Here is a 25,426-nt window from a genome sequence, read left to right on the forward strand (position 1 = left end):
AATACATACAATAATACATACCAATTTATTTATTTAAAATACTTTCGAGACTTTAATTACAGAACAGCTTGCTTTTCCATAAAATATACAAATTTACTACAAAACAAGAAATTTTCAAAGTTTCAAATTTGATACAATTATAAATATCCGTTTATTAAAACCCAAGATCATAAATTAAATAGACATACATATGTATAGAGCAGTCATCTATTTACTATATCAGTTTCGCTTCTGTAATGGAGCAAGTATGTGGTTTTAAAATTCAAATGCTCTAACACAGCCGTTAATAACAAGATTTTCCTTCATCTTGTATTATGTTATAAAGTGATCTAAATATTTACCGATTGAATTATGTTCTTTATAATTCTGTCATTATAATTGATATTACCTAATTACCTAATTCTGTACGAAACTATCAATTTTATATCGATGTAATGGCCGTAAGTGCATCTTTCCATCGAAATGTACTTTTACTATCTCAAGTAATTCAACCTAGTGATGAGTTCAAGAAATATTTTCGCGAGGTATATTTTTTTATTAGAAAATAAATACATTTATTAGAAAATATTTTTTAATATATTATCTTTTTCTATATTTCCGTTATTTTAATTTATTATAATGTTTCAATTTATAGGGAATGTTTGACAAACCCAACACAGTAGGCTTTTTACATATTTCATATTACTTATTAACAATATATGATTCAGAACGTTTTAAAAAGCTAATTGAATGGCCTATAATTTGCAAAAAGACTGAAGCAAAGTATCGTAACAGTGTCAAAGACTACTTAGTAATTATATCTGCAGAAAATCCTGACATTGGTTTTCCAAGTATACTTATATCTCACTTAATTCATGCAGGTGGAAGTAAATTTACAATCATTATGTGGAAATTATCCCAAGTAGTTGTAAGAAGATATATTATGCGAGAAAGTAAGATATTTTTTCTATAGAAAATATTTTTTTAACGCATCTTTTTCATCAATTATTATAAAATATATTGAAATTCCATTATATTGCTGGTTCTTACTTGTTTAGCTATCTATGATGTTGCGTTTGCACCACAAGTAGGAAATAAAGGAAATCTAGCAAAACAATTTTTACAAGAAATTAATGCAAGAATTGATTCCAATATTTTGAATCAACATAAAAATTTATCCAGAATGAAGGATATAGTTGAATCTGTTTTAAAGTAATATTTTTACTTTTGTTTTTATTGATACATTTGTTGTCTAATTTTCCTTATTTAATTTAAATCTCATTTTTCAGGAACGAGAAGGAAACATTAGATAATATTATAGCAGATATTTTTGAAAAAGAACTATTAATTGCAAGTCTCTCAGAAACTGCACCTGTACATGATTCAATTAAGAAATATTTAAGGGACATAAATAATGATAAAATAATAAAAAGTTGATACATTTAATCCATGTTTTTAAATTTATGTATATACTTATGTTTTAGCTTTCTCAAAATATTAATTATTTATTAATTCTAGCATGGAAAATGAATATAAGTAAAAGCTTAAACAAAATACAAATACAAAATAAAGCTTTAAGAGATGTAGAGCAGGTCATGTATGAAGTGAATAATATAATCACAAATAATAGTAGTGATATTAAAATATTAAATGCAAAACCATTACAAAAAATAAATCATTTGGAAATTTCAGAATTATTTTCTCCAGATATGCAAGTAAGTACTTGTTTACCATTTACTAATAAATATTAATAAACTGAAGAGTAACACATTAAACATATTTCACATTTCAGTGTCTTCTATTTCAATTATATAAGGATGATAAATTAATGCTAAATAATTTTATTCTATTATTTAATTTTCTCCTGACTCAGTTGCAAAACCAATTGAAATTAAATATATTAGAGGACTTTTCGGAATGTTTATTACAAATAGAAGCTAGTCATACAGATCTAAAAGCAGCGCTCGATATAATTCAAACATATCTGACAGATATCACTAAAATAGTATCTGAGACACAAGATATTTTATGTCAGAAAAATATAATACAAATCCATGATGATGATATATTACCTATGATGAATGTGGTCATGTCATCGCCTCTTATTAAAATTGATACTGATTATAGTGATGAAGGAAGTAATCTTCAGAAACGACTGCAATTAACTCCAGTAGAAGGTAAGACTAAAGCTATTTATAAAATTATTGAATAATATATTTATGCGAAAATTCTTTTCAGCTCCACATAAATCACTATTTTCGAGGTATGAACGGCTAAAACAAAATCGAGCATCACATGGACCAAAATTAAGAGAAAATTTATTAGTATCACGAATCAATTTTAAAGACACAATTACAAGTGTAAATAGTGAACAGTCGTCCTTAGATACGCATATGGTCTTATCTAAAAAAAATGTATTGTCTTCCAAACATGCAGAAAAATATTCACGATTATTTTCGACTCGTATAAAAAGAAATAATATAACAGGTACGTAACCAACATTAAATCTTTTAAAAAGTTAAAAACTCTTCTCTTTTTTGTGCAGCAACAGCAGCAGCAAACTCAAGCATAATATCTATACCTTGTTCTTCAAATGCGAATTCTACAGCAATTACAAATTGCATAATTGAAGAAATGCATGATATATCAGAGCTTAGTCTAAACATTTCAACAAAAAGTCTTTGTAACATAAATGTAGAATTTGCCACACCAAAAAAATTGGTCGCCGAACAAGATAAATCTGAAAACATGTTGGAAATGGAAGATGTAGTAAATGATCTTCCAAATAAAGCTAATGTGATTGATATATGTGACACAATAGATGTAGAGATTAAAAATAATGACGATGATGCTATCAGTAAAACCGAACAAAGTAAACATCGCAGACGTTCAATCGGTGATTTAGTTGAACGTTATAAAAAGTTACTTGAATTAAGCAATCGGACATCAAATCAAAAATTAGTTACATAAAATAAATAATTGTAAGAATTTACAAACATATATGCAATGAAATACATTTTTATATTTTTTTTCTAAATGAAGTTTTATCATTTTCTTGGCTTTTTATTGAATTCCCATAAAATAAGATGCATTTAGTTTATCGTTAAGAAATTAATTTTGAAAGTACATATGTATATATATATGTAAATATCTTCATTTCGGTGTGTTGCTAATGGATTCAGTTTTGCAAAAATTTTTAAAGTAATTATGGCATACATTGTAAAAATCCCACAATTATAAACACATCTTAGTTTTATTTTTACGAAAAGTATACAAAATAATTCAAGAAGATAAAAATAAAAATAAACCCAAAATATAGAATAAAAATCGATCATCTGAGATTTAGATATTTGGAAAATTGATTTTAAAATACGTATATTTTGTAGATAGCATACAATCTTTGAGTAATCTTTATAATATTCACTATGCTTATATTGGTAGTCCTGTTGTTTGGTAGTCCTGTTATAAGACAGTATATTGCATACAAGTAAACAATGTGTATAAATCGTTTTTTATTAAAAAGTACGCGACATTTCTATGTATTACGATAATACACCTTTCATGTTTTCATAGAAATTCGCCAAAATGTATTGCCGGTAGTAAAATGTGTTTGGATTCTAATTTAAGGTTATACTACATAATAAAGAGTTATATTTTAGAAAATTTAGATTCTTAATTGAATGTTACAGTGCTTAAAATCAATTATGGATAATAATCATTGAATCGACAAAGTTTTAATAGATACAACAACATGAAACTAGTAAAACCTAATTGGGTTACGCACGATGGTTTGTACAAAATGTTTTACTTGGATTTATTTTCTGCAATGTTTACAATTGAAATGTAACATAAAATGTTTATTTTTCAGGATATCCAATTTTTTCCGTGGATATACACCCAGATGGAAAAAGGCTTGCTACTGGCGGGCAAGGTATAATATTAATATTTTCAATTTATACCTAATATTGTTTTGTGGAAATAGTTGAATTTGTTAGTTTTTCCTTTATACCTACAGTATATTTAATTGAATTATAATTTTATGGTATATTTATTATATTATTCTTAAAATTAATTATAGGTGGAGATTCTGGAAGGGTTGTTATATGGAATATGGAGCCAGTAATTAGTGAAATTGCTGAATTAGATGAAAATATACCAAAAATGTTGTGTCAATTAGATAATCATCTTGGTATGAAAACAAGTTAAAATTTAATTTATTCTTTTCATATGTTATTACATGTATATAAATATGTATATCATATTAATAAATATATATAATACTTTTATAGCTTGTGTCAATTGTGTAAGATGGAGTAACAATGGTTTGCTAGCATCAGGTGGTGTAGATAAACTGATCATGATTTGGAGATTGTCAGGTGGGTCAGGTGGAAGTTCAATATTTGGTGGAAAATCCAGTATTGAAACATGGCGTTGCATAGCTACATTACGTTCTCATGAAGCTGATGTACTTGATCTTGCATGGGCACCACATAGTCCGTGGTTAGCTTCTGCATCAGTAGACAATAGCGTAATTGTGTGGGATGCATCAAAATTTCCAGCTATAGTAGCTGTATTAAAGGGCCATACAGGATTTGTAAAAGGAATTACATGGGATCCAGTAGGAAAATATTTGGCATCACAATCTGATGATAAGACGTTAAGAGTATGGCGTACGACAGATTGGACAGAAGCAGCATTGATATCAGAACCATTTGATGAATGTGGTGGAACAACACATGTTCTAAGACTTTCTTGGAGTCCAGATGGACAATATTTAGTATCAGCTCATGCAATGAATGGTGGAGGTCCCACAGCTCAAATAATTGAAAGAGATGGATGGACACAAGATAAAGACTTTGTTGGTCATCGTAAAGCTGTTACTTGCGTGGTATATATTAAGCACAAGATATAAATTTCATGATTTACATGTGTCAAATTACTTATTAAGTAATTAATTTATTAACTTTCCACATGTTGCAGAGATTTAATGGTAACATTTTACAAAAAAAGCAACCAGGTTCCTCTAAACAGTATTGCTGTGTTGCTATAGGATCACGCGATCGTTCTTTATCCGTGTGGTTGACGTCCTTAAAAAGACCTTTAGTAGTAATACATGAATTATTTACACATTCAGTCTTAGATGCTAGTTGGTCACCATGTGGTCTTCGATTAGCTGCTTGTTCTTGGGATGGATCTGTTGTACTTATTGAATTCACACAGCAAGAATTAGGTCAACCATTAGATCCTGCTGAACAAGTATGCATCCTACATGAATTGTTTCAAATAGTAATAAATAGTTATTTCTATTTCATTACAGAGTAGTCTTCATGAACGATTATATGGTAAACCGTTGGTTCAAGGAGGTTGTACTGTAATGGAAGCACCCGAGCTTCTTAATCTAAAAACATCGACACCATCGACACAACCAACTTCAGCACCTCCAAATATAAATTTAGTACATCCACCCAATACTACTACAACTACTCCTGCTAAAGGTCCAATTAATAAGCAAATTGAAACAAGAACATCAGATGGTAAAAGGCGAATAACACCAATGTTTATACCACCACCATCTGATACAATGTGAGTTAGACTGTAATTTTACGAAATTATAATTTCTATATGTTCTTTAGTTTATATTAATAATTTTCACTCAGGGATTCGTCAAATAATAGACTAGGAACTCCAACATTTACAAGCCAAGTAAAAAGTTCCATTGTTATTGAGAAACGAAACGACGTCGTAACGCCTAATGTTACTTCATCTCTAAATTCAACAAATATAAACAGTCAAGCTTCTACACTTACCTTAAAACGTCGCGACCAGTCGACTCCAAAATCATATCATACACCATTTAACAAGAAACCAAAAATTGCATCTGAAAGAAATATAAATCAAGTTATATTTCCTCCATTAAAACCGTCCAGTTCATTGTCTCAACAAGCTGGTCACTATGCAGTAACTGTTACTAACAGCCAAGGTTTAGCTCATTTACAAGTATTTAAAGGCACAGATTCTGAACCTACTTGGGATTTGTATCTGGGATATAGCGCTGTAGCGCTTGCAGCATCACCGACAGTTATAGCACTTGGGTTAGAAGATGGTAGCCTCCATACATTTCATCCTACAAAAGGATGCCGTCCAGCACCTCCATTAGCACCGCCTGCACCACTTGCAAAAGTTCATGCAGTTGGAAATGCAGTATTAATTCCTTTTTTAATTTCCTTTTTACTTTTTTTTTTAATTTAAGAATAATTATTGTTTAATACACATAAACGTTTTTAGGTAATGGTTATTTCAAGCTGTGGTGCTGTGCGTGTATGGGAAATAGGATACTCGTGTAGAATGATAGTTTCTACATCTGCTGCACATTTAGCAGTACCTGGTACCTCTTTATTATCCTGTACTTTATATAATGGAATGCCCCATTTAGCTTTCACGAACGCTAGAGCATATATATATCATAAAGAAATGGGTATATAAATTATATTAACTAATAAGGTTATTTATTGTACATTACATACAATACATTTATTTAAAAAACTTGTTAGGTACATGGCTACTCATTGGTGACAGTCAAGATCCTATATGGCGTTGGGCTTCATTTAATGCATCAAGTGCATCTGGAAATAGAGCACCTAGAGGTCCATTATCTTCTTTGCAGGAAGGACTGTTTAGAACAGCTGGAAATACTTTACCCAATCCGAGGTTACCTCATAGTGCTCCAAGTGTAGTATCATATTTAGAACAACAGCTACTTGCTTCCAAAGCTCTTGGAAGTGCTCAAGAATACATACATTGGCTCATGGCTTTAGTATCATTTTTATTAACTCAAGGTATATATATTAAATTATAAAAATTAAAATATAAAAAAGCATATATACAAATATGTATATGCCCTTTTTTATATTTTAATTATTTATCATATTTTACAAAATAATATTCTTTCAGACGGATTAGAGAAACGTCTAAGGTTAATTCTAGATGAATTTTTGGGTCCAAGTCACACAACAGCTTCTAAGAGCATATGGGATCCTTTAATTTTGGTACTATCTCAGTATATATTCTCCATTTATTTGTTTCTATTTCTTTATGTGTTATATATGCTATTATTAGTTACAAGCATAGTATCATATTTCTGTATTTTATATAGGGGATTAAAAAGCATAAACTTTTGGAAGATGTATTATCTGTTATTGGAGGACATCTTCGCTGGCAAAGATTGTATCTTGAGTACACGGAACAATTAACAACACTGAAAAATCAAACTAATTAAAAGTAATTTTTCAACATATAGGTATAAATTAACGATATAAATTAATAGGTATAGAATTTATATCGTGATCATTATACATTCTAAAATGGTGTCTAGAAATTTGAAAAACATAATTATTTTATTAAACATATCTATAATAAAAATATAATAATGAACATAATTTCATAAACTTCTGATTTCTGTAACAACTGCAACATGTGAATTGCTAATTTTAAACTTAAAATGATACATTTTTTCCCTATATATAATCAGCATAAATATGCACTTAAATAATAATTCGATTCCATACTTTGTGAATTTTTAATGCCTCTTTTATTTTATGCAGAACGTTTTCAAATCAAAGAATGTGTGAGTTTGTGATTATTGAAACTTCATTATTTATTTTTAATTATAGAAAACGGATACAAAATTTCAAGCACCATTTTAGAATTATTTTGTATTTCTTGTATATGTTTAAGAACAAATCTTTATAAAATAAGAAAATTGTACAGTCTTTTTATATCATACATGATATAATAATAAAAATATCTGAATGATAATAGTAATATTTTATATTAAATAAATGATGTTTTTTATTTTAACATTTAATAAATATTTGTTATTAAACAATTTTATCATTCTATTAAAAAACTTCCTTTTTATGCAATATTATACAGAAGAATAAAGGGAAAATAAAACATACCAATTAATTAGAAATTTTAACAATTTTATATCATCTTCATACAGTACATTTTAAACAAATCAAGTGCCAGGCAATGTATAACACACTACATTAAACTTTAATATTAATATAAAAATTTTCCATACTTAAATTGTAATTATATGCACTTGTTAATATAAAAAATACTTACACTAATATAATATACTCACAAATATAGTACAATACAAAAATTATTTGATGTATTTCATATAATTTGTTATATGATAGACATGAAATTTGTTAACTCTCTTAATAATAAAATTGTAAAATTAGTGATAATGGACAGAAATAAATTTATAATTATATATATATTCTTTATTTCCGTTTGTCTTCCGGCCCTGCAGTAGCTTCCTGGTACAAAATAAGTTTACAATTACCTATACTAGAACTTTTTCTTCTCATCGTAAACTTAATAACAGTTACGTCAAATTTATGAAATACATCAAATCAAACCCTTTCATTGAAGAGTAATGTTTATATGGAATCCAATCATTATTTTGATATTTTGTTTCTAACAATTTGCTAAATATATTCGGATAAAAATATATAGAGTATATCATTATTATTTCCACATAACAGATAAAAATAACAATTACCTCAATAATGAATTGCACTAATCATACATATAATTGTATTGTATACAAATAGAGGCCATTTAAAACAAGTAAAAAAATAATACATAAGAATCAATTAATAATCCACAATTGATTTATGTACTTTTATATCATCTTTGTATATATAAACTTGCACCAGGATATCAATATCAGCCAAACTACAATGAATGACGTAATATAAGAATATAGATTATTTTAAATTGAATAAAATACATATTATCTGTTCTGCTGCAATACATTTCGTACAAAGATAATAATTACTTGGTAGATTTAAAAAGTAATACAATTCTCATCTTTTTTAAATCTTCATTAACCATCTTCAAAATTCCTAAAAATAATATCACAAATATTATTCTGATATAATAACTATCTTTTGCTATGTAAGTACATACAGAAATATATATGTATAATGTAAAAATTCTAATCACATAAATACATGAGTATATGTATATACAGAAATTTCAAGTTATTTGTCTTTCAATTGACACTGTAATTTAGGAAATAAAAATATTTAGTATGACTAGAATGTACTGAATATACACAAATAAATTTTATCTTAAATTTATCAAGGCCATTACATTCTAAAGCAAATGCAATTAGACTTTAAACATTTAAATAATTAAATGTACGAAAGATGACATATAAAATTAAATATGTAGAATCAGTTTATCTCCAAAAAATTGAAATATTCATCACATTGAAAAAATTCATAAATAACACATTAAATACCAATGTATATTCTGATAATTTATGTAAGTATAAATATGCATGTACATATACTTTGGAAAACTAGTTATTACTATTAGATATAGAAAATCACAAAACGTATGTGTTATTATAAGAGATAAATGTCATAATTGTATAAATGTAAATAGGACATTATATAAATAGGATATGTTAATTGCATTAATTGAAGCAGAATATTTAATAAATATAGAAAATCTTAATTCTTTTTACAATGTGTAAAAGGTTCTAAATAGAAGAACTACACTATGGTAAAAGCAAGAAAATTTATATAATTTACTAGATATATATTTACCTATTGTCTAGACAAGTTATATATAGAGATGTAATATAAAAAATATGATAAGTAACATAAATTTTAACATAAATAAAACAAAATAAGTCAACAATTATATATTACAAAGTACAAAACTAATAACTATAACTAATAATATTATGCAGTATCATTTTTAAGAAAATTAATAATTATATTGTTGTATGTGATCGCTATTTTTGTATCCAAACACTAAGATTTCTCTAATATTCCTAAAATTGCACTTGTAATATTAAGATGCTACAATCATTATCTATGTATCGAGCTATAATGCATTAATCTTAATAAATATTTAATGTAGACAATATGTAAATCTTTTGTACCTTCAATGATAATTTTTATACATATATACAAAAATTATTATATGTAATACTTAAATACTCACATAAAACAATAAAAATAGATAAACACATAAATTAAAAATTACAACCTGCATATTGTGCGTTATGTCGAATCACATGTAACAAATTATACTTTCAACAACACATACATCACCGATTCAATAAGGAACTATAACTATATAATATTTAATACAAGACAGGCCATGATGTATTCTTATTAATCATACTGTCATTCATTGCAATAGGCCATATAACTATTTGTGATACTAATATTACCAATATAATTAATGAATTGCAGTTAGATGTGTGGATGTGTATATAGATAATATATAGTTATATACACATTTACACGAATAAATTAATTTTCATCAAGCTCTGTTGATACTACAAACTTCTATAATACTGCATTTTATAATTTCAACTATTATATTATTTTCTTAATGTTAACAATGGAAACATCTACTTCATGAATAAAACTAATCACTGTCCATTGTAACTGACTCTTTTAATTCTGATTCATCAACATAATAATTTTTTGAATTTTTTTCTTCTGCAGACTTTATACACTGCAAACAATTTATAAATAAATTTATTGTATCTAAAATCATAATTACTATTTTATCATAAAACGTAATTTGCCTATAATGCTCGATGTTAGAAATTACAGGAGAAAGACTTACATCCTCAATTCTTATACGTGGTGATGCAATTTGTTCAGGGAAATGCCAAGGTTTATAATTTGGGTTATTAAATAATTTCCAATTAGGATAAGCTACAGAAGCTTTATGTAATTTTTTAACCATCTAAAACAAGAAATTAATTTGAGAATTTAATATAAATAAAGGTTTCAATTGTAATTAACACAAAAGTTACATACTCTTGGAGCAAATATTTGCGTAACTTTATTAACCAACCATACTGGTAATTTTCCATGTGGATCAGTATGAGAGACATAGCCTAATTCAGAGCCATCACCATTTCGAGATGGTCTTACTATATATCCTTAAATAAGATAAATAAATAAGTAATAAAATACACAGAGATAAATAAATTTTATTTCAATATTTAAATCATACCTGTAAGATAAGATGTTGCTCGTACAAATTGTTTTCTTGGTGGATAATCTTTATGAAAAACAGAATGATTCAAAATTAATTGCTCTATACCAGTATCAAGCCATGATCTTTGCAGAACAAAATCTCTGTTTTTCAATGGAGATGGACAGGCCACTAATTGATTATATATATATATATACATAGATATACACATATATATATTATATATATATATATATATATATTATATATATATATATACATTATTTGTATACAAACAACTATAATTTCTATATAAATACAAATAGAATTAGTCAATAATATTAAATACTTGCTTGAATAATAACCAATATCGTTATTTGGATTAAAAAAGCCTATGTCTTTTGATTCAATCATATGGGTGTCCCAAACCTTTCTATACTCAGGATCATGTAACACATCATATAATGTTTCTGGTAGAACATCGGCAAAACGTGTTCTAATCTGAAAAATATTTCCATTAGTAATATTAAATATCTATAAATATGTAAAAGAAATAGAAAACTCAGTTGCAAATAACAGAAATAATACATACCTTTACCATTCTAAAACTAATTCCTGATACAGATTTTGTCCAAACTGATAAATCAGGTTTATTATAATCTAATCTCCAATCATTATTATCATCATATAAATGTTTCAACTTCTCAAAATCCTTATCTTCAGCAATTTTAACTATTCCAATATCCATTTTATAAGAATATTGTCTATGACACAATTAACATAACTAATACTTAAATGCACAATTTCTAAAAATAAAATATACAATGACACAATTTTTTAATTTTATAATTTATTAACACAACCTGATAAAAATGCAAGCACAAAAATACCTGTTATTCATAGAGTTCTTAGCAATTTAATAAAAAACCAATGCATGTTCAGTTTTTGTATGTAATAAGCCTTACACTTATGCCAGAGAAGTATTTGGTCAGTCTTAATCATTGTTTTCTTTTCCAAAGATAAAAATTAAATATACTATTCTTGAATTTCATTCATGCTAAAAAGAAAATAAAAATATGATAATTGATAAGTTAGTATAGTAGGTTGAAATCAGAGGTTGAAATGTAACCTCTTGTCTAGTAGCATTTTAATATTGGTAAATTCTGTCATCTCTGATCGATCTATTAAGTCTATTAAGTAATAACAATATAAATAAATACAAAAATTTAAACAGCCCGCACAAACATTGTTACGTACATTCTCTTGAAAGTAAAAACAATCTGAATGAATTTTCTACGTGTATATGTACATACCTCATGTATATTGAACTGACCACCGCTTACAGTCGAAAAATGTTTCTACAAATTAGAAACAACTTATTTTGTATACTCAACTTATGAATTAATATAAATTGTCCATTAAATATTTGAAAAATTAACATTTAACAAAAATTCGCATTGGAAGAATCAACTTATTTGTGTTACGGGTATGATATATACTGATAACAGGTTAGTCAGTATCTAACATACTATTCAGATTATCTTTACGTGAGTTCCAGTTTTTCATTATACATTTATCATTTTACTATTTATTTGAGGTACGTTTTATTTCATTCGCAAATATTTTAATTTTTAAGTAGATATCAACGAATTTATTACTGTATTATAATCTTTTTACCCTCCATGTATACATGTACATAAATATATATTAATAATATTTCAATATTAGTATGACTTTCTATATATGTTTGCAAGCTATGTATCTTTTTCTATTTTTATTTAAACCTGTTAATTACAATTATAAAAATAGCAATGCAATATTTGTTAATGATAATTACTGATTATGAACAATGATTATTACTGATCATTGAAGTTCGTTTGCGATCGTTATTTCAGTTACCGTATATATTATGATACAAGAATGCATCATTATTAAGCTATGGAAATTTACTTCTCCATCGCCTATTGTTTACATTTTTAAGTACAATTAATATGGATAATATATTAAATATTTTATGCATAATTATAAATTATATTTTAGGTTATTCTGTATTGGGATATATGTATTTTTAACATGGCTGTAAAAATTTCTGTTAATACTGGAAATATTGAGTTGGATAATAAAATTAATGAATGGTTAAAATGGAACAAGGTTTCTAATTTAATGATATTTTATGTAAAATGTATTTTTTATGTTAATCTTTAAATATTTACATTGTTTATGAAATATGTTTTAGGATGCAGTTGCTGAACATGAAATTCAAGAGCTACTTCTTAACAATAATAATAAAGTTTTGTTTAATTTATTTTTAAAAAGGCTTGAATTTGGTACAGCTGGCTTAAGAGGTTGTATGGGTCCAGGATATAGTCAAATGAATGATTTAGTTATAGTTCAAACTGGCCAAGGGTTATCAATGTATTTACTTGATAGCATTGTTGATGTAACTGAAAAAGGTGTCATAATAGGATATGATGGACGTCATTGCAGTAAAAGGTTAATCAGGATATTCAATTTACAATTATTAGTTATTATAGAATCTATTTGATTTATTATATATTACATAAATATGGATTATGTCTGTAAAATTTTATTAATGTTATGTAAGATTTACATATCATTTTAGATTTGCAGAATTGACTGCTGCAATTTTTGTGGCAAGAAATATAAAAGTATATCTGTTTTCAAAAGTTGTACCAACTCCCTTTATACCTTATGGTGTATTAAAATATAAGTGTGCAGCTGGAATAATGATTACAGCATCTCACAATCCTAAGAATGATAATGGATATAAAGTTTATTGGGAAAATGGTGCACAAATAATATCACCACACGATAAAGAAATCCAAAAATATATACTCAAAAATCTTGAACCAATGGAATCTTCATGGGAAGTAACAAAAGTCCATCACAGTTCTTTATATCAAGATCCATGGGATGATGTTATGCAATCTTATTTTAATGATCTCAAAGAAACTGTTTTATATCCAGAAGTGAATAAAAATACAATATTAAAATTTACTTACACTCCTATGCATGGTGTAGGATATCAATATATGACTGCAGCTTTTAATGCTGCAAATTTTAAGGTATTGCTTTAATGGTTTGAATGTTTATTATATATCAAAGAAATTGTATACTTCTATTCTATTTCAAATAATTCATTAAAATGTTACTCTATATATTACAGCCATTTATAGTAGTTGAAGAGCAAAAGTTACCTGATCCAGAATTTCCAACTGTTAAATTTCCAAATCCAGAAGAAGGAAAAAGTGCTTTAGATCTTAGCATACAAGTAGCAGATAAAAATTCTTCTTCTGTTATTCTTGCCAATGACCCTGATGCAGATAGACTAGCTTGTGCTACAAAAATGAAAAAGTATGTTATTTGTTTCTTTTGTTAACAATGTACATACATATCTACCATTTAATAAGTTTTTGCATTTCTCTAATAGTGATGAATGGTATATTTTCTCTGGTAATGAATTGGGAGCGCTTTTGGGATGGTGGATGATGCATAAGTATCAAGTACAACATCCTGATACAGATTTCTCAAATGTATACATGTTGGCATCAACAGTCTCAAGTAAAATTTTAGCATCAATGGCTAAACACGAAGGATTTAATTTTGAAGTGAGTATGATGAAAATAAATTTGAAGTATTTTTGTTATTTTTATTCTTATATGTTCCTTTTTGTTTCTAAAGGAAACTTTAACGGGTTTTAAGTGGATGGGTAATAGAACTGTAGAATTAGAAAAAATGGGTAAAGTAGTTTTGTTTGCATATGAAGAAGCTATAGGGTTTATGTGTGGTTCAAAAGTTCGTGATAAAGATGGCATAAGTGCTGGAATGCACATAGCAGAATTATCAGCCTATCTTGAAACTATGGGACTCACTCTTCACGACTTGTTAAACGAAATATATACTCAGTATGCTATTGCACAATTTACATTTGAAATATTTATTTGAATGAATATTCTATTTATTATTCCACACTTTACATACATGTTTATTAAAAAAATATATTTGATTTAGATATGGACACCATATTTCTAAAAATTCATATTGGATTTGTCATGAGCCAAGTGTAATCAAGAAAATATTTGAAAGATTACGAACATACTCTGGCAAACCAAATACAGTAAGGAAATACACATATGTATATGTACAGAATATCAATGTTATTACTTTAACTTTAAACATTTTCTAGTATCCAACAAATATTCTTAATGGGAAGTATATTATAATAGGTGTGCGTGATCTAACAACTGGCTATGATAACACAAAACCAGAAAATACTGCTGTTTTACCTACTTCGAAATCTAGTCAAATGATAACATTTACATTTAAAAATGGCTTGGTTATAACGTTAAGAACTAGCGGTACTGAGCCCAAAATTAAATATTACAGTGAATTATGTGCTTCTCCTGATGAACAGTAAGTTGTTTATATTTTTCATATTTATAGTATAAATAATTTTAAAGTAATTTATTAACCTTATATAACTATTTTCAGAGATATTGAAGCCTTGAAAGGCATTCTTGATGAGATGGTATCAGCTGTTGTGATGGAGTTTCTTCAACCTGAAATAAACTGTCTTCTACCTCGTATTAGTTAAATAATATTATAAACATAAAAATTATTATTTAATTCGACAAATTAATTATATTATATTTTTTTATGACATGTTCTCGTGTTAATTACTTATATTCAACTTAATTAATTGGTTACTTTTTGTAATTGCTTGTTGTTAGAAGAGATTATATTTAACTTATAATACTATTAGCCACTGAAAAAAATTCAGTAATTAACTTTTTTTTATTAAATAGAATACAATTAATTATATCATGTACAAAATGTGATAATGTAGAACAATAAGTTAAATATTGTTAACAATTTTATAAATTTTTACAAGTTCTTCAAAAAGACAACATATTAAATAAATTAAAAAGCAAATAAAATTCGATTTATATATGGAAATAAGCATTATTACGTGCAAACATATACAGTGATATTTGATTTCAATAATATATATTAATAACTAATGTTATTTTTTAGTAAAACAGTAACTATTTAATTTTTAATAAATTTATTTATAATTAATATACATGCACATATTTCAATCATTTAATATATGTAAACGCGTATATTTTTTACTTAGAAATCAGTTTACCTTTTCCTATTTTGTTTCCTGAACATAAAATGTAATACACTGAAAAGATTGGAATCTTATTACATTGAATGTAATTCAATATTTCACATCTTCTTTAAAAAAAATAGAAAGATACCTGTTCATCTAAAAAATCCATAAGGATACTCATTCTGCATTTGAAACCTTCTGTCTTTAACATAGAATGCAAAGAATTAATGCATATTGGTTCATAAGCCAAAATTTTATTATATAGTTCAGTTCTAGCAGTAAGAAATTTTAAAAACATTTCTTTAATATTTGATGCATTATCAATTACTGGAGTAAATTCAGGTTCATCAAACTGATTTATTTCGTCAATTGTATTTATTGATAATTGTTTATCTGCACTGTTCGAAAATTATGGAATTTCTATTAATTTATGAAAATATTTTAGGATTTAAATAATGAAATCAGTATTAGGTATATGCAATATACTTTATGGGGAAGGATGTTAATTGAGATTCATAATTATGTATACAATCAACATCATCCTTTTTATTATTTGTTTTTTTCATTGGTGGTTCATCATCTTCACTACTTATTATTGTCAATTCAGATTCTGTGTCCTTTGAAGTATTAATTGTAGGATGCAATTCGTTATAAATGTATGTTAATAATTTTACTGCCCTTTTCCGTTTCTGTATTTTCAATCCATATTTATTTAATTCCATCTGAAATCAAATTAATGTATTAAAATGTGTGATAAATGTATATATTAATATATTAGAATAATATAATTCGTTAACCTGAAGTTCAGATGTTTTCATGTCATTATAATTAGGAGGAGGAGTGATGCTATCTCGAATAATTTCAGGTGACGTAATTGCCTTCAACTTTTCTTTATAATTACATATACATTGAGAATTATTGTAAGATTCAGGTATATCATTCTTAGTATGTCTTGTATCAATACGTAAACTTGTTTCTGATAATGATTTTCTTTGAAATTTTCTACTATATTTTTTTGTACTTAATGATCCTCCATTACTCTTGAATTTTTCTGCAAAAGAATCATTATTACTGTTAATTTATTATTTTTATTAATTATTACAATGAATACAATTTGTTTACCTAATTGATTTACTTTTTTGGTAAACAATGGAGTATTAATGTTATCATCACTATTATCAATGTAAGCATTTGCTAAATAAGTATCATTCTCAAAAACATGACTATTATCTTCAGAACTTTTGCAATATGAACCACTTGTATTTCTCTTGTTTTCTTCATATTTATGCATCTCCAAGATATTATAATCTAATTCAGGACTGGAACATACCAATATTGAGGTTTCTACTGAATTATACTTATTTGTACTTGATTCTAATGATGTGAATGAATTTTTTTTAACTGCTTGTAAATCTATATTACTTTCTGATTTACTGTATCTTAATTTATTAGAATTATTCAATCTTCGGTCTTTAAGAACATCTTTTTGAGTATTTAAAGATTCAACATTTGTACAGAAGTAATTATTCTCATCAAATGTAACGTACTCGTTGTTAAAATTACACAGATTTTGCTGAGATATTTTTTTATCCTCTTCAAAATCAGAAATTATTTTTTTAGTTTCGTCTTCATTCTCGTCGCATTTTTTTATCTGACTTATTTGAAATTCTGAGTCTCTGTCTATATCTAATAGTAAAATATCATTGCCTATATTGTTCTTTTCTTGGTATTCATCATGTGTTATATTAGCTGTTACGTTATTTTTTGATATATGTTTCTGTGTAAAATTTCGATATTTTACTATACTATTATTTTCATGTCCTTTTTTGTATCTTGAGTACATAGATATTTCATTTTCTGCAATAGAATCTGTATCAGAGTCTGAAAATACATTATTTTCATTTTCATTTTCTTTAGATATGGAATGTATTACTTCATCTTGTAGATCCTTGTGCGCATTATTTATACTTTTGTTTATTGAACTATTCTTACACCTCTTTGCACATTTTTCTATGTTAGATTCAGATGATTGACTTATACTATCTATTGACTCAAAACTATGACATATATCCGAATTATTTTCTTCATATGACATTTTGATACCTGATTTAGAAGTTGTATTACAATCAAATATACTTAAAATATCGCTTTTTGCATTAAATGTTTCTTTTATAATAGTGTCCTTGAGAGAATCATTTTGTCCGATATTGAATGGATTTCTGTATAACTTAGAACATGTTGGTATTACTGAAACATCAGAATCTATATCAGAGTCTGATCTTGCATTTTCTCTTTGAACTTGCTCAATAAATATACTAAGGTTACTTTTTAATTCTAGTATATTTGAATGATCTTTTTTTGGTGTAGCAAAATAGGTTGTATCTGAAAATAAATTTACATCTTGTTCAGTACTTTTAAATATTGTATTTCCAGATGTAGAAATATTAGCAGGATCAATCATTACTTGATTAACTGAGCCAATTAAGCTAGAACTTTCATTATCTTTTGCTTTTTTACTATTTACGACTTCATTAACATATTTTGTTTTATTCTTTATTACTTCACTCTGTGTTATATTATTGATATCATCAAATAAATCAGGAGATGTATTAGTATTTCGAATAGTATTTGTATCACTTAAACAGTTAATTTCTTCTTGCAATAATTTATCTGTATACGTATCTTTTCTCAATTCTATTTCAACAAAATCTGGTTTATTTATGTACTTATCTAAGTGACACTTATTTAATTCTTTATCATCATCCAATTTGGAATCTTTAATGTCATAGAATACATTTTGTATATTATTATTAGTTAATTCCAAGTTATCTTTCTCCTTAGAAATTAGTTCTTGGTCCTGTTTATTATGCATTTGACTTTTCATTTGTTTAATTTCAACTTCTTTCTTTTCTAGGAAAACAAATAATTTTGTTACTTTATATTTCCTTGCTAGATTTCTTAAAAATGGAAAACTTGCTAAATCATCCAAAACATCTAAATATTTTTTTATAATTCCACAATAAATAAATTCCAAAAATGCTAAAGCAATATTATAAGATATATTTCCCCAAGAAATTTTTTCCTTAATTTTAGTAAAAAATAAAGTATCATTAGGTGTTACATCAAGTAGTATATTTGAACACTGTACATAGAGAACTAATTTATGTGCCCAAATATATTTATCGTTGTTAACGAATATTATTATATCACTTGCAGAACTATCATTTAATGCATTACTCCAGTTTGTTATTATGGTATCAGTAAACTGTATATTTTGATAATTTTCGAATTTTTCATTTACAAAACATGCTTCTGTATGCGGTATTTCATGTATTTTTTTACTATAATTGCAGAGCTTTGTTTGGTACTGACTTGATTCCATATCATAGATGTTGCATGTATTTGCAAAATCTAAAATCGTTTCTTCTTTCTATAAATACAATATTAGTATGGTTTGTAATATCGTAAAAATATTTATAAAAATGTAATTTATAATATTAACAGATTTATTATTTATCTTACTTACTACTTGTTTTCTTCCTGGAGTTATATAATTTGATAAACTTGATACGTAAAAACACTTTTGATCTGAAGATAGTTTAGCTTTATTCCATAATTTTTCATCCTTTTGAACGATAGAAAGAAAATATAATATAATAAAAAGTAAATGCATAAATTGTAAAAATATAATCAAGCAGTATTCATACCTTATTACAAAATTCCTGAAGAGAATGACTTTTTAGATTATTTTTTTTTTCAATCATACGATTACACTTAATTGCTTCATTTTCATTTTGAGTAACTGGTTCATTTCCCATTAGAATTTCTGAAATTTTTTCAGTTAAAATATGATTTCTCTCTTCTTGAGAACGTGTTTGAAGTAAAGTTCTTTCATTATTCTTTCCTATTAGGAAAAAGTATTAAAGCTATTAGTTTAACTTTATTTAAAAGAAAAATGTACATTTTAATTTAACATACTCTTTCTATTTTTTATTAATGATGGGGGTTTACTGTTTGCGAATCCAAATTTTTCCAACTGCCCTTCGTAAACTGATTTATCTATTTCTGGTACAAATTGATTTAATATTTTAGGTAAACTTTCAATTTCATTAATTTTATCTAATTCTTCTGCTTCCTGAAGAGATTTTGATAATGCTAATGCAAGTTGAAGATCAGTTTCTTCACATAAATTCTATATAAATTTGTAAATATTTCATAAAAGAAAAAGTATAGATGAAAATTATTTTAAGTATTTAAGAAATCTTTTCATAATTATAATTAATATTAAAAATTACATACTTTTCTACATGATGGAGTTGGTTTCTTTTTATCTTGTACTACAGGTGCAACAAGCAAACCTAATGATTTTCTTTCATTCTCCTGTCGCTTTTGAAGTTCAATGGCATCTAATAATTTTTTCGTGGTAATATTATTCTTGAATGCACAAATCTTCATATGTAATGAACGAGAGTTGAGATCTTTAAATGTTTTAAAACATAAAGGACATACAAGAGCTACTTTTACATCAGTAGAGGAATCATCGCAGTTAGTTTTAGGTTTAAAAAATGATGATTCTATCGAAGGCTGTTGTGAACTTCTTTTTCTCTCAGGCTGTTGTCTATACTTTTCTCCTTTGTGATTTTTAACAAAATTCTTGAATTTTACAGCTGTTTTTTTTTTTTTATGTAAGTCGCAATGACTGAATTCAGTTGGATTTGCTTTAGGAGATTGTTCTGGGCTTTTAAAATCTAATATACTGTCATCTTCATTCAAAACAGATATATTATATAAAAGTTTATTTTTTTCAAGCTGTTCATTCATTTTATGTTTCTCAAAAATGATATATAAGAAATTCTATTTTCTTAGGTATACTGTAATAAATATATGTAGTAAATATAAATATTATATTATATTTAATAATATATTAATATTTTATGTATAAGTATATTTTTTATACCAAATATTAAAAGGTAGGAAACATTACAAAAAAATAACAATCTCTAAATAATATTTCAACATATCTTATAGATTAAATAATTTATTTTATTGAATATTACATTATTTAAATACTATAAAATGAAAGTATTTGATATCTATACATAAGAGATGTATTTTCATATTATTTCTTTTTAAATGTTATCTATCTCCATAGTATAAAGTTCACAAATTATTATTACATTAAAATAGAATTACTTTTTTAATAAAATGTCTTGATGTACAAACCAATTAATTATTGGCTTTATCTCCTTCTAAAGATGACTTAAGGTTGTCAATATTTAATAATTTTTGTGCTTCTTTTGTAAGTACATGCGAAACAATATTGCTATACACTGGTTCATTCCAGAACTCCTGTGTTTCCTTAAATTCGTCATATAAAGTCTTTTTTCTATTACGATAACCTTCTTCAAGTTCAACAATAAGTTTTTTTCTATTTTGCACAGATTCACTGTAATATAATATGTTAAACGTTAAATATTATATATTTAAGAATTGTAATATTCACTATTTCATCAAAACTTGTTGATTTCATAATTGTTTCAACAATACATGATAAGGTTAAATATATCGTCTGTTTCATAAATTAAATGTTTATAATTCATATAATACATTATTTCACTCTCAGTTTAACTTTTATATGCAATATTTCAAACTTATAAAAGAATTGTAATACATAATACATAAATAATAGTTAATTATAGTAAAGTTATAAAGAATATTCACCCAAGTACATAGAAGAATGCAGTAGGGATAAGAATTTTTATTAAAGTTGTAATTATAAATGCTTTACCAGCCGGAGTTCCAGCGAGAGTTTGTGGTTGCTTTTTTTTTAAAACCACTGGTTCATACATTTTGTGTACAAAATATACTTTTGCAATTGCTAGATATAATGTACAATGTTCTTATATCATACAGTGTTACCATAGGAAAATTTGAAGTTGCATAATCTAATATACAATACAAAATAATGAGTATTTATTACAATTAATTTCTACTAACGGTCCTTGCACTAAAATATTTTAAACTTTAAAATATATAATATATTTTTTTACATAAATAAGCCAGAAATATTGAATAAATAATATATTACTCAAGTACATTTACTTTAAATATATACATACATACGTCACGCTCTCTGTTGTTTATTCCATAAAATAAACCTTCAAATGGTTGAACTTCGATTCTTTTGATTTAATAATCCCGTTAAATCAACACAAATAAAAAATCGTAAATATTAGTTTTAAGAATTTTAATTTTCCTAAAATGTTTTTCAATATGTAACAAAATTGACAAAAATGAATTTAAAGATAATTGATGATTATATAAAAAGTAACTGATTTTTATGAAATATAAAAATATTAGCTATATTTTTGTACTCTCCAATTAATTAGTTAAATATGGTATGTATCTCATTTTATCATTTATTTTATTACCTTTTATGTTCTTGAAAATTCTATATATGTTTCTGATTTTACTTTAGGCTTCTACTTCTAGAAGACAAACTACAATTGGAACTAGAAAAAGAGGTGTACCAAAAATGGAATTGACTGCTGAACAAAAAGATGATATAAAAGAAGCATTTGACTTATTTGATCCAGATGGCACTGGAAGAATAGCTACCAAAGAACTTAAAGTGGCTATTAGAGCTCTTGGATTTGAACCAAAAAAAGAAGAGATAAAAAAACTTATAGCTGATGTTGATCCAGATGGTCTTGGCACATTATCATTTGAAGAATTTTTAAATTTAATGTCTACAAAAATGTTAGAAAAGGACACAAAAGAAGAAGTTTTAAAAGCATTCCGTCTTTTTGATGATGACAATACAGGAAAAATAACTTTTAAAAATTTAAAAAGAGTTGCTCGAGAATTAGGAGAAAATCTTACAGATGAAGAGCTGCAAGAAATGATTGATGAGGCAGATAAAGATGGGGACGGAGAAGTTTCTCAAGAAGAGTTTTTACGTATTATGAAGAAAACTAGTTTGTATTAGCATTTCATTATTTATTTTTGAATTATTCTGTAAAGATTGCTTTTGTCTGCAAGTTGCTTGTGTGATTTGTGTAAGACATTACTATTATCAATTATTTCGATTTAAAAGCTAACTTTATTTTATATAATGATACACAATACTAAATATAAATAATAGTTAATAGTATATAATAGTATACACTGATATTAACTTAGAGATATTGGAAAAATATTAAATATTTTGTTCATAAACAGTACAAAATAATTATAAAAAGTTTTATTATTATTTACTTATTACTTTATTATTATATACTTCAAAATTTTGTACAACTTTTCATTTATTTAAAAGTTTCTTGTTTGATTGTTGATATAGCAGCATCAATTAATGACCTTATCAACTCTGCTCTTTTCTTACATTTACTTAAACTTTTTGAAAATAAATCTTGTGAAATTGGGATTCCACCTAAATAAAGAATGTATAGTATGTTATATTAGTTTCAATAATAAACACAATATGCTTAAATTTACTTCTTTAAATAGCAAATAAATTTATACCAGGTTTGTGTATGCAACAAATCTTTTCTTCATTCATTACAATTGTCAATCTTCCTAAACATAAACTTTCTTCATCATCAGTAGGATCGGCAACCAATAATTGACTAAAAATATTAATATGAATTCATAATTTTATTTGTTAACTATTCTAACGTTGGATTTCAAATTAAATATAACTTACTCATTAAATATTGCAAAAGTTATAGAAACTGGTAATGCTTTAACCAGGAACCTTATTCTTTTTGTGGAATTTACAGATACTCTTCCAGTTTCTACATTATAAAGTGTTTCAGGTAAGGTTACTATAAAAAAAATGTATATATTGAAGGTATATAGTTAAGTATATTCGAACCATATTGTTTTAAATTATTTAAAACTTACAAGTACTAAGTGTAGCAGTCAATGCTCCAATGCAAGCATCAATTATTGAACCATCATAGTTAATACATACAAGGTCACAGTATAAGACCCATACTAGTTTACCCTTATAGACACAAAGATCTTTTAAATCAATAGCTGCTGAATTTCTTAAAATATTTTCTACTAATTTTGTAATGACTTGTGCTTGGTCACTTGGTGGGCCTGGCCGAAATTTAGGAGAACATAATGGAGGAAGTTCAATATTTGGCACAATGTAACCACACTCCGGAGATTCTGCTTTAGGTGCTGCTAACTCCTATAATTGTATTTTATTGTAATAGGAATTATGATACATATCTATATATTCACATATAAAAATAGTAAATTATTACTATAAAAAATTAAAATTTTTATATTATTTTTTACCTTTCAATTTTATATTCCTAATATTCATTTCTATTAGTACAAACAAATAGAATATAAACAAAAATATCCAGTGGATGTTACTTACTGCTTTAATACCACATACAACTGTTGTGTTACCAATTTTGAATATGGCTGAGCTATCGGCATGAGTAATTGATGATATATTTACACTTATTGGGCGAAAAGATAAAAACTGCCTACCATCTGGTCGAATATCTTGTGCCTTAAAAAATAAAAAAATTAAAATAGTAATTTAAGTGTAATTTACAATATTAATGTATAACTATATACATACCAAATGGTCTTGTAAATATTTCACAGGATGTATAATTCTGTAATTTATGTTTAATTAAATTTTATTGCAAAGAAAAAACTGTTAAAAGTATGTTTAAAACATAGTTAATAATATATTGTGCTATATTAGCTTACGACGATATAAATTTATCTCCATACAATGCGATATTATTTAGAAATGGAAGTAAAAAGGTTATGTTAAACTAAATAATGTATTTAAAAGACTAATTACTCAATATATACAAATTTAAAATTTTATATTTTATAATGCATCTGTTATATGAAAATTTATTTTAAGTATACATATTAAATTAATAAAAAATCATGTAATATAATGTAACTGATAGAAAATACCAACTTATATTGTGAATCCATTACTTCAATTTTAACTACTAAGTTACAGTTCTTCTTGTATTAATTGAAAAACTCAGTTACATTATACATATATAAAATATGTAATATATATATAAAATGGGTTTTTTACAAAATATAAGTGAGAACTAAAATAAAAAACGATAAACATTTAGAGAGGGAGTTGTCAAGTTTGTCATATTTAATAAATAATTATATTGACATTGTTTCTTAAAAATTAAAATTCTGATAAAATAAATATGCTATAGCTTTATTTTGATCTTATGACAGAAAGTATTTGAATTTTTAATTTTTTTCTATTTATTTGACAAT

At 25.8% G+C, this 25,426-nt stretch overlaps 8 protein-coding genes across 16 annotated transcripts; 4 read left to right on the plus strand and 4 right to left on the minus strand.

Moving 5' to 3' along the window:
* The first annotated feature begins 216 nt into the window (after positions 1 to 216).
* On the plus strand, positions 217 to 2,982 carry LOC117237609. 2 transcript variants are annotated; one of them, XM_033501753.1, is made up of 8 exons: positions 217 to 524; positions 635 to 932; positions 1,038 to 1,191; positions 1,269 to 1,411; positions 1,498 to 1,694; positions 1,772 to 2,156; positions 2,218 to 2,466; positions 2,525 to 2,982. In XM_033501753.1, the coding sequence occupies exons 1-8, from the start codon at positions 435 to 437 to the stop codon at positions 2,947 to 2,949; spliced, it is 1,941 nt and encodes a 646-aa protein (XP_033357644.1). In that variant the 5' UTR covers positions 217 to 434; the 3' UTR covers positions 2,950 to 2,982. The 2 variants fall into 2 exon arrangements, with proteins under 2 accessions (XP_033357644.1, XP_033357653.1); XM_033501762.1 differs by lacking the exon at positions 217 to 524 and having other exon boundaries at positions 674 to 790; positions 861 to 932.
* A 472-nt stretch (positions 2,983 to 3,454) lies between these two features.
* On the plus strand, positions 3,455 to 7,413 carry LOC117237284 (protein HIRA homolog). Its single transcript, XM_033501072.1, has 13 exons — positions 3,455 to 3,606; positions 3,669 to 3,767; positions 3,848 to 3,910; positions 4,058 to 4,168; positions 4,269 to 4,867; positions 4,960 to 5,235; positions 5,297 to 5,562; positions 5,637 to 6,180; positions 6,265 to 6,454; positions 6,531 to 6,815; positions 6,931 to 7,025; positions 7,133 to 7,276; positions 7,310 to 7,413. The coding sequence occupies exons 2-12, from the start codon at positions 3,731 to 3,733 to the stop codon at positions 7,253 to 7,255; spliced, it is 2,589 nt and encodes an 862-aa protein (XP_033356963.1). The 5' UTR covers positions 3,455 to 3,606; positions 3,669 to 3,730; the 3' UTR covers positions 7,256 to 7,276; positions 7,310 to 7,413.
* Positions 7,414 to 7,940: 527 nt separating this feature from the next.
* LOC117238771 (START domain-containing protein 10-like) lies at positions 7,941 to 12,456 on the minus strand. 5 transcript variants are annotated; one of them, XR_004494263.1, is made up of 9 exons: positions 12,318 to 12,456; positions 11,895 to 12,061; positions 11,597 to 11,810; positions 11,358 to 11,505; positions 11,044 to 11,196; positions 10,845 to 10,969; positions 10,648 to 10,770; positions 8,831 to 8,897; positions 7,941 to 8,727 (listed from the first exon to the last, which is right to left on the minus strand). XR_004494263.1 is itself a non-coding variant. In XM_033503965.1 (8 exons), exons 3-8 carry the CDS (start codon positions 11,750 to 11,752, stop codon positions 8,889 to 8,891), a joined length of 714 nt encoding a protein of 237 aa, XP_033359856.1. In that variant the 5' UTR covers positions 11,753 to 11,810; positions 11,895 to 12,061; positions 12,318 to 12,456; the 3' UTR covers positions 7,941 to 8,888. The 5 variants fall into 5 exon arrangements, 4 of the variants coding, with proteins under 4 accessions (XP_033359856.1, XP_033359838.1, XP_033359847.1 ...); XM_033503965.1 differs by having other exon boundaries at positions 7,941 to 8,897; XM_033503947.1 differs by lacking the exons at positions 7,941 to 8,727; positions 8,831 to 8,897 and adding an exon at positions 9,722 to 10,533.
* On the plus strand, positions 12,405 to 15,687 carry LOC117238741 (phosphoglucomutase-2). Its single transcript, XM_033503898.1, has 10 exons — positions 12,405 to 12,512; positions 13,045 to 13,155; positions 13,241 to 13,497; positions 13,628 to 14,090; positions 14,192 to 14,379; positions 14,456 to 14,633; positions 14,707 to 14,930; positions 15,037 to 15,142; positions 15,212 to 15,438; positions 15,517 to 15,687. The coding sequence occupies exons 2-10, from the start codon at positions 13,078 to 13,080 to the stop codon at positions 15,617 to 15,619; spliced, it is 1,824 nt and encodes a 607-aa protein (XP_033359789.1). The 5' UTR covers positions 12,405 to 12,512; positions 13,045 to 13,077; the 3' UTR covers positions 15,620 to 15,687.
* Positions 15,688 to 16,084: 397 nt separating this feature from the next.
* On the minus strand, positions 16,085 to 21,006 carry LOC117238721 (uncharacterized protein PF11_0213). The gene is made up of 9 exons (XM_033503868.1): positions 20,441 to 21,006; positions 20,120 to 20,333; positions 19,849 to 20,045; positions 19,668 to 19,766; positions 17,264 to 19,571; positions 16,939 to 17,192; positions 16,628 to 16,863; positions 16,290 to 16,539; positions 16,085 to 16,213 (listed from the first exon to the last, which is right to left on the minus strand). Exons 1-9 carry the CDS (start codon positions 20,960 to 20,962, stop codon positions 16,181 to 16,183), a joined length of 4,113 nt encoding a protein of 1,370 aa, XP_033359759.1. The 5' UTR covers positions 20,963 to 21,006; the 3' UTR covers positions 16,085 to 16,180.
* Positions 21,007 to 21,273: 267 nt separating this feature from the next.
* LOC117238805 lies at positions 21,274 to 22,353 on the minus strand. Of its 2 annotated transcripts, none has more exons than XM_033504022.1 (3): positions 22,265 to 22,353; positions 21,863 to 22,086; positions 21,274 to 21,587 (listed from the first exon to the last, which is right to left on the minus strand). In XM_033504022.1, exons 2-3 carry the CDS (start codon positions 21,988 to 21,990, stop codon positions 21,368 to 21,370), a joined length of 348 nt encoding a protein of 115 aa, XP_033359913.1. In that variant the 5' UTR covers positions 21,991 to 22,086; positions 22,265 to 22,353; the 3' UTR covers positions 21,274 to 21,367. The 2 variants fall into 2 exon arrangements, with proteins under 2 accessions (XP_033359913.1, XP_033359910.1); XM_033504019.1 differs by having other exon boundaries at positions 22,261 to 22,335.
* LOC117238793 (caltractin) lies at positions 22,252 to 23,236 on the plus strand. 3 transcript variants are annotated; one of them, XM_033503987.1, is made up of 2 exons: positions 22,252 to 22,539; positions 22,620 to 23,236. In XM_033503987.1, exons 1-2 carry the CDS (start codon positions 22,537 to 22,539, stop codon positions 23,127 to 23,129), a joined length of 513 nt encoding a protein of 170 aa, XP_033359878.1. In that variant the 5' UTR covers positions 22,252 to 22,536; the 3' UTR covers positions 23,130 to 23,236. The 3 variants fall into 3 exon arrangements, with proteins under 3 accessions (XP_033359878.1, XP_033359897.1, XP_033359888.1); XM_033504006.1 differs by having other exon boundaries at positions 22,276 to 22,366; positions 22,634 to 23,236; XM_033503997.1 differs by having other exon boundaries at positions 22,406 to 22,539; positions 22,634 to 23,236.
* Positions 23,229 to 25,197, minus strand: LOC117238761 (exosome complex component RRP43-like). The gene is made up of 7 exons (XM_033503936.1): positions 25,101 to 25,197; positions 24,744 to 24,780; positions 24,534 to 24,671; positions 24,044 to 24,338; positions 23,844 to 23,964; positions 23,663 to 23,766; positions 23,229 to 23,570 (listed from the first exon to the last, which is right to left on the minus strand). The coding sequence occupies exons 1-7, from the start codon at positions 25,115 to 25,117 to the stop codon at positions 23,446 to 23,448; spliced, it is 837 nt and encodes a 278-aa protein (XP_033359827.1). The 5' UTR covers positions 25,118 to 25,197; the 3' UTR covers positions 23,229 to 23,445.
* Positions 25,198 to 25,426: the final 229 nt, after the last annotated feature.

Source organism: Bombus vosnesenskii, unplaced genomic scaffold (genome assembly GCF_011952255.1).
Source record: "Bombus vosnesenskii isolate JDL3184/JDL3185 unplaced genomic scaffold, Bvos_JDL3184-5_v1.1 scf7180000013264, whole genome shotgun sequence".
Classification (NCBI taxonomy): domain Eukaryota; kingdom Metazoa; phylum Arthropoda; class Insecta; order Hymenoptera; family Apidae; genus Bombus; species Bombus vosnesenskii.

Bases quoted from the DNA above. Each gene is read 5' to 3' on its own strand.
- LOC117238761 (XM_033503936.1), bottom strand. The intron at 24,672-24,743 runs GTATGTATATAG...TTATTTTTTAAG, and splicing joins AATATTTACAAGACCATTTG to GCACAAGATATTCGACCAGA. The intron at 24,339-24,533 runs GTAAGTAACATC...ATACAATTATAG, and splicing joins TTGTATGTGGTATTAAAGCA to GAGTTAGCAGCACCTAAAGC.
- LOC117238771 (XM_033503947.1), bottom strand. From the start codon at position 11,752: ATGGATATTGGAATAGTTAAAATTGCTGAAGATAAGGATTTTGAGAAG. The intron at 11,506-11,596 runs GTATGTATTATT...AATATTTTTCAG, and splicing joins TTAGTTTTAGAATGGTAAAG to ATTAGAACACGTTTTGCCGA. The intron at 10,534-10,647 runs GTAAGTCTTTCT...AATTGTTTGCAG, and splicing joins CACGTATAAGAATTGAGGAT to TGTATAAAGTCTGCAGAAGA.
- LOC117238805 (XM_033504022.1), bottom strand. From the start codon at position 21,990: ATGTATGAACCAGTGGTTTTAAAAAAAAAGCAACCACAAACTCTCGCT. The intron at 21,588-21,862 runs GTGAATATTCTT...ATTATATTACAG, and splicing joins GCATTCTTCTATGTACTTGG to TGAATCTGTGCAAAATAGAA.
- LOC117238721 (XM_033503868.1), bottom strand. From the start codon at position 20,962: ATGAATGAACAGCTTGAAAAAAATAAACTTTTATATAATATATCTGTT. The intron at 17,193-17,263 runs GTAAACAAATTG...ATTCTTTTGCAG, and splicing joins CAAAAAAGTAAATCAATTAG to AAAAATTCAAGAGTAATGGA. The intron at 16,214-16,289 runs GTATCTTTCTAT...CAATCTTTTCAG, and splicing joins TGGATTTTTTAGATGAACAG to TGTATTACATTTTATGTTCA.
- LOC117238741 (XM_033503898.1), top strand. From the start codon at position 13,078: ATGGCTGTAAAAATTTCTGTTAATACTGGAAATATTGAGTTGGATAAT. The intron at 14,380-14,455 runs GTATGTTATTTG...TTTCTCTAATAG, and splicing joins TGTGCTACAAAAATGAAAAA to TGATGAATGGTATATTTTCT. The intron at 15,439-15,516 runs GTAAGTTGTTTA...AACTATTTTCAG, and splicing joins TGTGCTTCTCCTGATGAACA to AGATATTGAAGCCTTGAAAG.
- LOC117237609 (XM_033501753.1), top strand. From the start codon at position 435: ATGGCCGTAAGTGCATCTTTCCATCGAAATGTACTTTTACTATCTCAA. The intron at 933-1,037 runs GTAAGATATTTT...TTACTTGTTTAG, and splicing joins AAGATATATTATGCGAGAAA to CTATCTATGATGTTGCGTTT. The intron at 2,157-2,217 runs GTAAGACTAAAG...AATTCTTTTCAG, and splicing joins GCAATTAACTCCAGTAGAAG to CTCCACATAAATCACTATTT.
- LOC117237284 (XM_033501072.1), top strand. From the start codon at position 3,731: ATGAAACTAGTAAAACCTAATTGGGTTACGCACGATG. The intron at 4,169-4,268 runs GTATGAAAACAA...ATACTTTTATAG, and splicing joins TCAATTAGATAATCATCTTG to CTTGTGTCAATTGTGTAAGA. The intron at 5,563-5,636 runs GTGAGTTAGACT...ATTTTCACTCAG, and splicing joins CCACCACCATCTGATACAAT to GGATTCGTCAAATAATAGAC.